At 39.7% G+C, this 12982-nt stretch overlaps 1 protein-coding gene across 3 annotated transcripts in view; it reads right to left on the bottom strand.

The window, feature by feature from the left end:
• cdc42bpb (CDC42 binding protein kinase beta (DMPK-like)) overlaps window positions 1-12982 on the bottom strand; it is a 195715-nt gene that overhangs the window by 18952 nt on the left and 163781 nt on the right. For all 3 annotated transcript variants that reach the window (XM_041214419.1, XM_041214418.1, XM_041214420.1), the window contains exons 22-27: window positions 7223-7321; window positions 4567-4641; window positions 4151-4256; window positions 3747-3883; window positions 2965-3104; window positions 615-696 (exon numbers count right to left, since the gene is read on the bottom strand). In XM_041214419.1, coding sequence (XP_041070353.1) covers window positions 615-696; window positions 2965-3104; window positions 3747-3883; window positions 4151-4256; window positions 4567-4641; window positions 7223-7321 — 639 coding nt within the window. The remainder of the gene's footprint in view (window positions 1-614; window positions 697-2964; window positions 3105-3746; window positions 3884-4150; window positions 4257-4566; window positions 4642-7222; window positions 7322-12982) is intronic.

Below are 12982 nucleotides of genomic sequence, written 5' to 3'. Positions count from 1 at the left end.
ACCTCAATTATACAAATGCAATTATCATCCTTTCCTGATGCAAAGTAAATCAGTGTGATTTTGTATTCATCCGCAAGAATACAAAACATTTCCTTTTCATGTCATAGCCTTTAATAGTTTCTATCCTATTCTTTCAACATAACATTACATTGAAATGCCATGCTACTTTTGCAAAAATTCTCATGAACTTGAGGTTTGTCAATTTAGAGACTAGAGTTATTCTGATCTGGAAACAGAATTCCAAATTAGAGTAGGACAAAAATCCCACTGACCAGCCAGCAATATACTTTGACCTTTCTAACAGAGCCTGCCAGTTTAGGGACAATCTGTAGAAGTATACAGTGACTTATCAAAGTCACTTCATATAGGATCTCAGAGATGCCAGGCAAAGGAGACTTTCATTCCTATCATCTAGGGTGGATTTAAGCTGAGATTCAATTGGTACTCATTCAAAGCATGAAATCAGTACACAGATTAAGCACTTCCAAGCATTACTGAAACTTTCATTCCCATTTTATATACTCCCTTTTGGTCAAATTTCAATATGAACAATGCCAGGGAAGATACTCAAGACATGCATAATTAAAGTTCATTCTTGTGAGATTAATACTAACCTTGAAAATGCAAGGGATATCCTTTCGGCTAGCGTGAATGACATCAGATGCAAATACTGAACTCACAGAAAAGGCTTCATCTCTGCAGATATAAGTTTATCAGCAATAATCACAACAAAGTTTAGGTTTGATACATCGTATCAAGTAAAGCTTGGAGAAGAAAAGCACATATGTTTTGCAAAAGGGATACACTCTTCCATCAGCTTACCAAAACAGTGCAAAACTAACCTTACACAACCCTTCCTAAGTACAGTTAGCTATTTGTTGGTCCTTTGACAACAGAGGGGAAAATTTTCTCCCTGTTTGGTGGGGGGGGGGGGGGGGGGGGTGGAGGAGGAGGAGGAGGAGTGCGGGAGCAGGTATGGGCACAGCCGATTGCCACCTGCGATCGGCTGGACGCCACCATTTTACTTGGGCGGGCCAATAAGGCATGTCCAGCGTGACATGCGCCCGGAAGCTCTGAGCGCTACCTATGTGGGTGAGGGGGGGGTTTGGGTGTTACCTGCGCTCTTTCTCGGGCACAGAGCTGCCTCAGGGAGATTAGTTTAAGTTTAAAAAATTTTAATAAGGGGGAAAAAGATGTTTGGGACATGCCCCCTCATGTGAAACTGTCACATGAGCTGGGACATCTCTATGAATTTTATTAGAAATTTTTTCAAACCTTTAAAAACCTTCATGAAACCTCATCCCACCTGTGAAAAATGTGAAGGCCGCCTGGGCTCTTTGCCTGCCCGCCAACCTTAAGGTTGGACGGGCAGCTCAGTTTATTGTTTTAATTGATAGTTAACTGGCCTTAATAGGCCTTTGACAGTTCGGAAGATGCGCAGCCGACCTGGACCTGGGTATGTGCCCGCCGCACTGAAAATCTGAATGATGCGTGGTGACGTTGGGGCGCACACCCGACGTCACCATGTGCCATTTTACACCTCAGCAAGCCGGCCCCGCCCCTGCGCTGAAGATTCTGCCCAGAGTGTAGATGGTAGAAATAAAACGGTGGATGGAGCATGGTTTAGAAACAAACAGATTTCATGGATAATCACTGGAAGCTGCATGATCCCATAATTATTTTTAATTGTAAGCTACTTATATGATAATCCCAAATTTATAAAACTGTTTCTGATTCAGTTAAATGAAAGACCATGGGGTTCTCTCAGTCATCCGCTATAACTTCGGGAGAAGCTTTCTGGAAATTTCAAAGAACTGGCATGTTTTTGGGATGAAATTCATTTGATGAAATAATTCATGTACTGAATTTAACAAAATTATTCAAGATAAAAGAAAATGGGAGCAATTTATATTGAGATTTTTCAATTAATTTGAATTGCACACACACAAAGTCCACAGAATGCATTTGAGAATGTAAATCAAGACGATCAAGATCAAGACGATTCCTACATATCACAAAGTTTGAGAAAGGATAGGTAAGACATTCACAAATAATATGCTGGAATGGTTTCATTAAAGTGAGCCTTGTGGGGATAGGGGGCAGCTGCTGGTAGCCCACAAGGAAGGTTATAGCAGGTTTCAATGAAGGTTGAGTGTTGATCATCTCCAGACAAAGAGAACAATCCAGGGTTGGGGGAGGGGGTCAGAGGGCCCGTCTATAGCTTTCTGGCTGGGCAACAATATTCCAGGGTGCAGGTCAGACACAGGGGTGCAGAACTATATTGAAGTTCAGTGTTAACTAGCTCAGGGATTTAGTGCTTACTGAAATGAGATGAGCCCACTAACAGAAGTATGTATTTTGTTATTTTCTATGTTATAAGATTATAGAATAGAATTAAATTTGCTATAAACTTTATTGCTTACACATTACGTGCAGAGTATATCAGTTTGTTTGTTTACATTTGGCTTCATTTCATTGGAGTAACTGTTTCTCTGTTACAAGACAGGAGAAACACAGGTCGTGTGAGATTTCAATACCCAGTTCACACAATGAGGATTTCATGGTCAGGGCATGATGGCTGCACTATTGTGTGCCTAGATATTGAATAGTCAGGGCAGAGGATGGTAAGGGATTTGCCTTCTACAATACAGCACTGCTTAATGATGCAGAACCCAAGAGAAAATTGGCACAGATCTGAAGTTTTCAATGTTTAGATCTATAAAGTGAAGGAAAGCTACAATTGCTGAGTCATTATAAGATTCATTCTAATTAAAAGAGTCAAGGAAAACCTTTAAAGTCAGGTTACATAACTGTCAAGCAACAACCCAAAAACTACTGGATGGATAACATTAGAATCCAGCTTATCCATTACTTCTTTGGATGAAAAGGAGGGAGGAATCAAAATGCTAATGATCTACTTTTTATCCATTAACGAGTTTACTATTTCTAAATCTGAAAGCTTACCTCAAATCCAGCACCAGGCTAGCAACAACTCCAGGCTGCATAGATTTGCCTTCAGCTACGTCATATAGAAAAAGCTTACAATCACAAACCACTGCATATGCTCTTTGCCAACCTTTCTTCACCCCTGTGGGCTTAGGAACCTTAGACATGCCAATAAAAGGAATAAGTTAATAGAATTAAAAATGTTTGAAATTTCATGATGATTCAACAAGAACTTGTGCACCAGTCCCTTGCTCAATTTTATTTTCAACTTTTATATGGTCAATTGTTTTTTCTAATTAATTCCATTTTGCAGGTTATTCGGGTTCAGAAAATGACATTTTTCAAAATATGTTAGTTACAACTTTGTAAAACAATATACAATATTTAATAATGAAATCCCCCAAATGCGCTTCAATAGCAGATCAAACCCAAATAGTTACTGTGAGGATTGGAAGGCTTTCTGAACACAGGCTGCTTATTAATACTCATGTAGATGATGGAGGACTGTGATGGGGTGATTGGTCCATGTCTAACCATATTTGCATTTTACCGGTAAACTACTAGGGGTAAGCAGCACTGTAAATACAGTGATGCTGAGTAAATTAAGATGGATCACCTTTTCAAAGTGGCAACTGTGTTTATCAGGGCAATAATCGTATATTTATAAACTCTAGGCTCTTTCAGTGCAGAGTTAATTCTACCAACCTGCTAATATTGAATATACACTGAATGTGTATGTGTACCAATCTGTGTAACCTTTGCCATAAATTCAACATCTTATCCAAAAATGATTTCCATACCTTTACATATCCTTTGTAAGCTGTTCCTATCCCCCTCTGGACATCTATTCCAAGTGGCCTCTTTGCTTGCTCAGATGGAAGAGGGCATACTTGAGGAGCACTGTCCTTGCATAAAACGTGGCATATAAATGAGCATACTATGGAATAGGAAAAATTATTTTAAGGGAGACATATAATAAAAAGCACATTGGGTTTAATTGCAATAATAATATAATTTGAAATTTGAACATATTTAGACAAATGACTGCACAGTTTTTCATAACTACATTACCAACATTTTGTTGAAACAAAAACATAGGTGCAAACTTAGTTTTAAAAATTAAATTTACACATTTTCACTATCCAACATTAAATTAAAAGAATGTCAAAAGTTTTATAATAGATAATGCTTGTGTATCACTCACCATCGCAGGCATATCCCTGTCGCACTAAACCCACCATTAAAGATGTACAATGGCTACACTGTGTAGGGCTCGAGAAATTTCTGATACTGACCTGATGGGCTTTAGGCTGAGGATTTAAAGAGAAAAGTACAAAAGTGGACTTAATAAACTGACTGAGCTGTTTCTTTGAATAAAAAAAGTTTATATTTTTACTGATTAAGTGAACCAGTTCAATTTTCGGGTTGGTTTGGTGCAAACTGAACTCCAAACAAACAGTCATTATATGCTTTTACTTTAATAACAAATATTTTACAGAAATTATTCTGAAATAAGTGAAACTTGGCTCAAGTTTTATCAACTTGATCAAATGGAGGTGAGGCTTGAATTTCTAGATGAACACCTTTTCCTAATAACTACATAAGTAAATTAGAAAATACCTTAGGCAAAGGAGTAGGCTGTACAAATATTGGAGATGTAGCAGCAGGAGCAGTTTGCTGGGGTGTTATTGGCTCCTGCAATTTACAAAAAAAAACATTAAGTTGTCGTAAACTCAGGCTCATCATTTCAATACTAGTGATAGAATAATAAACTTTTCTGTTGGTTTTTTAAAAAATCGCTAGTCAAATTTATTGAAGAGTCTGGACATTATGAGGCTATCATATATAAGTTTACACCGGAATTACATCACAGTCAGTCAGTTCAGGCAGCTTTGAAAACTGCATTTTTGAAAGTGCAACGTACAGCATATTCTTATACTGATGCATAGTGCCAGGGTGATGGGATGATTAATTCTCAAGACACTGGAGGACCAGGACCAATAATCTTAAAAAAGTCCAATCAAGTAGGCTGTTTAAAATTACAAATACTTGACCACTATTCATAATGTATTATATATGTCTGAGGTTTTAATAAAGGGCAAATTCAAATTTTAACTACATAATTGTATAATTATAATTGTATAATTATAATTGTATAATTATAATTGTATAATTATAATTGTAACTATTGCATCTCTCTGCTACGTGATGTCACTTAAGCTTTCTGGTGACAAAATCAACATATTCTATGCCAAAAAATGTCTCAGCTGGCAGTACATTACAAGGTCCTGTAATTAAAGTTACTGTCCTATACTGAGATCTCATTCTGCTTCATGGTTTTAAGAGATCCCCCAATGTCAGACAGCATGCATAAACAGTAACATTTCATAAAGCTACATCTCCCAAATTTCATTCATTGGCGTATCCAATATCTACATTACTAAAATGTTTATTAATACATTAAAAGTTTTACATATGTTTGCAATTACAGTCAATTTTTCCACCATAAATTCCGAAGCCCGTAATTATAATAGAAACTGTCAATATAAATTGTCGTGCTGCAATTACAGCTGCCTGCCAATGGAGGTACTGCAGTACTACAATTACAGCAAGGCAAGTTTACAATCATAATTAGATCTCATGACTTCAAGAATGGGCAAGGCTGAGCAGACTCTAGTGGCCTAGTGGAAGAAAACAGATAGCAAGGGCACAGATCACACCCCATCAACTTGCTTCCTTTCCATCTTCCCTCAGCTACAATTGTGCTCTCAAAGATTTAGTGGGCAGAAACACTGCTAGTGTAGCAATCTGCTACACAGACCAGAAGGCTTCGGTTTGATTCTCTGCCCATGATTATTTAGCTAGGTAGCAGTTGGGGTATCACAACATGGCTCAATGCCACTGGGCTAGGAAAGAGTAAGTAGTAACCAGTCCTGTTTACTACTTGATCACCTTTGTGCGAGGTGTACTTATGTAGATGCTAGGTGGGAAGTGGATGGAGGTTGAGCACAATTCGCTCCATAGTAAAACGATCTGCCAACCTAGGTTCATAAATGAAAAATAGTTGAAGCTGTACACAATAAGGTTCAGAATTTTGAAAAAAAAACCATTTAATTGGATTGGGAAAGGCATAAAAAATTATTTTCTTGAGAGATTACACTTCACACAATGGCTTAACAGCATATGCTAAGTTAAATTTTTTAACATTAAAGGTTTCTATCATATTGCTGAAAAGGGAAACCTGTTGCCAAAGCTTTTCATCTTGCATACATCAGGACAAATTGAATCTGTATTCATTGAGCTTAGCAACTGACCAATCCGCACATGTCAGTTCAGTTTTAATGACACCAGATATGCCTAAATAGATGGAGCAAGCATGTGTTATGCTTGTGATCTTTGAATCTGCAGCCATGGAGAAGGATTTCCTTACACACCTTAATGCACTCCATCCCATGCTCAAACTCACTTTTGATATGGAGCAGCCTAATATGCTCCCTTTCCTCAATGTGTTGATTGAGTAATCCGCTAATGGGTTCTCCACTACCATCTACCACAAGCCTACCTTCATTGATTAACATATGCCTTGGGATGCGTATAGCACCACACACTATAAGATCGGTCTTATAGGCAACCTTGGAAATTGGGCCCAAGCTATTTACTCAACCTGGCTAGCTTGATGCAGAAATAGAGTATATCAAAGCCATCCTGCGGGACAATGGCTATCCTGATCAGATAATTGTTTGCTGTGTATCGCACAAACCTGTAAATGGGCCAAAGGCCACACTTTTGGACCTGAAAGTGTTCGATCTGCCTCAAATTACCCCAGGAAGGCAAAGTATTGCAACAATTTGAACAACAGGTTCAGCAAGCTGTTTCATGCTGCTAATATGCAGTGGCGAAGCAAGTGGCGTTTTCCATTAATAGAACGCTGTCGTCCATCCAAAAGACATTCTGTGCACCACAATCGAGTACCATGGTATATGAATTTCAGTGCAGTTGCAATGCCAGGTACATAGGCTGTTACGTCCCATTAACTGGCTGATTGAATCAAACAACATGTTCCTCCGGTTGTTCATAATAGGCACCGCACTCAACCAGCTCGCGCTTGCAAAACATGCAATGAAAAAAATAATTTGAAATCTGGCGTTCTTGTGTTTGTCCTGATGAGTACAAAACTGAAAGCTTTGGCAACTTGTTCCTCTCCTCAGCAATGTTCAAGTTCTGTACGATCAAGCAACTGAAGGTTTCTATCAATGACAGATCTTATAATACTTACGTCCCTCCGTTCCAAATTACTAGAAACTGATGGTGATGGAGAATGGGAAGATGCTTCTGGTTTTAGACCCCCTATATCAGACTCACTAATAGAACCACCCTGTGGAAAATAAGAAGCAATTTTAAACAAAACTTCACACAAGAATCGCTATCAAGTAAATGTTTCAATTGAAAGATAGTTAAGACAATTTAATTTTGGTTTTGTAAAAGGATCACTTCTTGACAAAAATTCATTAAATTATAAGTTATAAAAATTGTACCCTTACAGCATTCTTTTTACAATTATATTTCTGATGTTACGATGTAGCACATTACAATTCTGAAGACCTTTTGTGTTTTTGTGAGTAAAGATTCATGATGCTCAACAAAAACTAAAGATACACAACATGCTTGAGAAATAACAAGAATTTTTGGTGGAAGCTAGTTTTCCCAAACTAAACTTCAAGTGGAAGCTACAGACCAACTGTCTGCAAGTTACAGGAATGTTCTTGGATCCATCAATCAGAAATTTGGATCTAGATGCAAATCAAATGATTGTATCTTTTGAACGTGTCAAGCAGACACAAGAATGGTTTTAATTGCTGGCAAGTTCCAAAGTATGTGGACAAATGCATTACATCTTAAATGACTAAACCATCGAAGCAGCATTGTTCTAGAAAACATTCAAATTATGCACTGTATCAAACATTATCAAATCCTGGGTAATAGCTATCTTGCCTATTAGAAAAAGAGAGGTTTGCACTTATATACTTTCACAACCACAGGGTATCCCACCAATGGAGAATTTTAGAACTTTGTTATGTTGCAAGTGTATAGTCAATTTGGACAAAGCAACTAAATAAATGTACAGGTCATCTGTTTTGTGTTGGCTGAGGGATAAATATTGACCAGCTCACCAGGAGAAACTCCCCTGTTCTATTTCAAATAACATGATGGGTACTATTACCTCAAGAGACAGCAGGCTTGATTTAATGACTCATCTGAAAGACTGCATCAATCTTGCACTGAGCTGTCAACAACTTATATCTACACAGCACATTTAATGTAACAAAATGTTGCAAGGCATTCACAGGGGCATTAATCATAAAACAAAATATGATAGCAAACTTAAGGCAATATTAGATAAGATGACAAAAAGCTTAGTCAAAGAGGTAGGTTTTAGGGAGTTTCTTAAAAAAGGAAAGCAAGGTAGAGAGCCAGAGGTGTATGGAAGGAATCCAGAGCTTGGGGCCTAGGTAACTGAAAGCATGGCAACCAATGGTGGAGCAATTAAAATCAGGGATGCTCAAGAGGCTGATGAGAGCAGGTATCTTGGAGGGTTATGGGGCCAGAGATAGGGAAAGGCAAGGCCATGGAGGGGGTCAAAACAAGGATGAGAATTTTAAAATCAAGATGTCGCTTGCCTGGGAGCTAATGTAGGTCAATGAGCACAGGGTCGAGAGGTGAATGGGATTTGAATGAATTAAGACACCGGCAGCAAAGAGATTTGGATAACCTTAAGTTTACGGAGAGAAAAAGTGGGAGACCAGTCAGAGATGCGTTCAAATTGCCAGGTCTAGGGGTAGCAAGTGTGATTCCAAAGTTGCAAACAGTCTGGTTTAATCTCAGACTGTTGCCAGGAAGAGGGATGGACTGGTTAGCTAGGTACTGGAATTTAGAGCAGGGATCTAAAACAATGGCTTTGGTCTGCCCAATATTTAACTGGGGGAAATATCTGCTCATAGAATTGTTACAGCACAGAAGGTGGCCATTTGGCCAATCGTGTCTGTGCTGGCTTTCCTAAGAGGCAATTCACAAACTGCTACTCCCCCACCCTCTCCCCACATCCCTACATATTCCTCCTTTTCAGAAATTTAGAATACTTGGAAAAATTCACAGCACAGAAGGAGGCCACTCTGCTCAATGTGACTGTGCCAGCCGAAAAACGAGTGACCCAGCCTAATCTCATTTGGCCCATAGTCCTAGAGGTTATGGAGTTTCAAATGTATATTCAGACACCTTTTAAAAGAGTTGAGGGTTTTTGCTTCTACTACCCTTTCAGGAAGTGAGTTCCAGACCCCTATCACCCTCTGGGTGCAAAAGTCTTTCTTCATCTGCCTTCTGATCCTTCTATCAATCACTTTAAATCTATGCTCCCCTAGTCACTGACATCTCTGCTAAGGGAAATAGGTCCTTCCCATCCACTCTATCCAGGCTCCTCATAGCCTTGCACGCCTCAATCAAATCTCACTTAGTCTGCCTCTGTTCCAAGGAAATCAATCCCAGTCTATCCAATGTTTCCTCAAATGAATCTTTCAGTCCTGGCAACATCTTTGTAAATCTCCTCTGTACCCTCTCTAGTTCAACTACATCCTTTCTGTAATGAAGTGACTAGAACTTCACGCAGTACTCAAGTTGTGGCCTAACTAGTGTTTAATATAGCTCCAGCATAACCCCCCTGCTCTTATATTCTATGCCTTGGCTAAGAAAAGTATTCCATATGCCTTCTTAACCACCTTATCGACCTGTCCTGCTGCCTTCCAGGATCTGTGGACATGCACTCCAAGGTCCCTTACTGATCTACACCTCTCAGTATCTGCCCCTTAATTCTGCACTCCTTTGCCTCGTTTGACCTCCCAAAATATATCACCTCATGCTTCTCTGGGTTGAATTCCATTTGCCACTTTTCTGCCCACTAGACCAGTCCATTGATATCTTCCCATAGTATACAATTACCCTGTGAACCAAACTGCCAATTTTTGTGTCATCTGCAAACTTCTTGATCATGCCCCCTACATTCAAATCCAAATCATTAATATATATCACAAAAAGCAGGGGGCCTTGTACTGAGCCCTGCGGAACCCCACTAGAAACAGCCTTCCAGTCACAAAAACACCCATCAACCAATATCCTACTAAGCCAATTTTACATTCCCCTAGATCCCATTGGCTTTTCTTTTAAAACCAGCCTGTTGTGTGGACCTTGTCAAAAGCCTTGCTAAAATCCATGTAAACCAAATCAACTGCACTACCCTCATCAATCCTCCTGGTTACCTCCACTAAAAATTTAGTGAGGTTATTCAGACAAGATATTCCCTTAACAAATCCATGCTGACTGCCCCTTATTACTTTGTGCCCTTCTAAGTGGCATTTATCCTGCGTCTCAGAATTGATTCCAGTATTGGCCACTACTGAGGTTGGACTGACTGACCTGTAATTATTCGATCTATCCCTCGCTCCAATTTAAACAAAGGTAAAATGTTATCAGCCCTCCAATCCTCCGGAACCACGCCTGCATCCAATGAGGATTGGAAAATGATGGTGAGCATCCACTGTTTCCTCCCTGGCTTTTTTTTAAAAACAGCCTGGGGTGCATTTCATCCGGCTCTGGTGATTTATCCATTTTCAAGGATGCTAATCCCCTTAATACCCCCCTTCTCCCTTTATCACATCCAATACTTTACACTCCTCCTCGTCAACTGCATTGTGCTCCTCTTTTGTGTAGACAGATGCAAAGTATTCATTTAGAACCATACCCACATCTTCCGCCTCTACACATAGGTTACTTTTTTGGTGTTTTATGGGCCCTACTCTTTTCTTAGTTATCCCCTTATTCTTAATGTATTTATAAACTGTCGAGCTTTCCTTGATTTTACTTGCCAAGATCTTACTTCTTTCATGCCCTCCCTTTGCTTTCCTAATTTCCTTTTTGATTTCACCCCTGCACTTTCTACTCCTCTCAGCTTTCTGTACTATTGAGTATTTGGTGCCTGACATAAGCTTTCCTCTTCTGCCTTATCTTACCCTGTAAGCTCCTTGACATCCACTGGGCTCTAGATTTGGCCATTCTACCCTTTTTCTTTGTGAGAACATATTTACTCTTAACTCTTAAATCTCCTCTTCGAGTGCCTCATACTGCTCTAACACTGATTTACTTGCAGGTAGCTGTTCCCAGTCTACTTTTGCAAAATCATTCCTCAGCCTAGTAAAATTGGCCTTACTCCAGTTTAGAATGTTAACTCATGTTCTTTCTTTGTCCTTTTCCATAATTATGTTAAAACTAACTGAATTATGATCACTACCACCAAAATTCTCTCCCACTCCTTCCACGTGCCTAGCTTTGTCTCCAAAAGCCAAGTCCAGAACCCTGCCGTCTCTTGTTGGACTTACTACATACTGGCCAAAAAGATTCTCCTGAGTGCACCTCCAAGAATGCTGTTCCCTCCATTCCTTTTGCACTAAAACTATTCCAGTTAATATTGGGATGATTAAAATCCCCTAGTATTGCCCTATTGTTTTTGCACTTCTCAGAGATTTGCCTACATATTTGCTCTTCTATCTCCCTCTGACTGGTTGGGGTCTATAGTAGACTCGGCCAGTGGTGTGTCTGTCCCCTTTTTTGATTCTTACTTCAATCCATATGGCCTCATTCAATATTATCCCTCCTCACAGCTGTAATTGTTTCTTCGACCAAAACTGCCACCCCTCCCTTCCCTTTTTATTCCCCTCTCTATCTCATTTGAAAACTCTGTAACCAGGAATGTTGAGCTGTCATTCCTGTCCTTTTTTAAACCATGTTTCTGTAATAGCTATGATATCATACTGCCACATTTCTATCTATGCCCTCAGCTTGTCTGCTTTATTTGCTATTCTTCTTGCATGGAAGTGTATACTTTGAGCATTGCTAACTTTTTTTTCTAACTTTTGTTTCCTCTACCTTCCAGACTCATTCACTAACCTTCTGCCTTCCATTTCCATTTCTGATTTTGTCCCATCTGAATTCATCCTCAGGTTCCCAACCCCATCAAAATAATTTAAACCCTGCTCAACAGCATTCACAAACCTCCCCGCAACGATATTTGTCCCAGCCCTGTCTGGCTTGTACAGACCCCACCTCCCGCAGAACTGGTCCCAATGCCTTAGGAATCCAAAGCCCTTCCTCTTGCACCATCTTTCCAGCCACACATTCATCCGCTCTAACCTCTATTTCTACGTTCACTAACATGTGGCACTGGGAGTAATCAGCAGATTATTACTTTTGAGGTCCTGCTTGCTAATTCCCTACCTAGCTCCCTAAATTCTGACTGCAGAATCACAGCCCTCGTTCTACATATGACATTTGTACCAATGTGGACCACAACTGCCGGCTGTTCACCCTTCCCCAGTCAGGGTGCTCTGCAGCTGCTCAGTGACATCCTTGACCGCGGCACCAGGGCAGGGGAAGGGTGCAACACACCACCCTGGATTCAAGCTGGCAGTCACAGAAATGCCTATCTATTCTCCTGCCTGTAGAATCAACTATCACTATGACTCTTCCAGTCTTTCTTGTACGCCCCTTAGACAACTGTGCCACCCCTGGTGCCATAGACTTGGCTCTGGCTACACTCCCCAGATGAACCATCACAAGATAGGTAGGAAAGTAAGTTGTGAAGAGGACATAAGGAGTCTGCAAAGGGACATTGATAGGTTTAAGTGAGCGAGCAAAAATTTGGCACGGTAAATAGAAAAGCAGTATATTATTTAAATAGAGTGAGAATGCAGAAGTCTTGAGGTACAGAGGGATCTGAGTGTCCTAGTGCATTAATCACAAGAAATTAGTATGCAGGTACAGCAAATGATTAGGAAGATAAACGGAATGATGTCATTTATTGCAAGGGGAACAGAATATAAAAGATGTTTTGCTACAGTTGTACAGGGCACCATTGGTACCACATCTAGAGTACTATGTGACATTTTGGTCTCCTTATTTAAGAAAGGATATTAATGTGTTACAAGCAGTTCAG

Source organism: Carcharodon carcharias, chromosome 20 (genome assembly GCF_017639515.1).
Source record: "Carcharodon carcharias isolate sCarCar2 chromosome 20, sCarCar2.pri, whole genome shotgun sequence".
Taxonomy (NCBI): domain Eukaryota; kingdom Metazoa; phylum Chordata; class Chondrichthyes; order Lamniformes; family Lamnidae; genus Carcharodon; species Carcharodon carcharias.
This window is presented reverse-complemented; position numbering and strand designations above follow the sequence as displayed.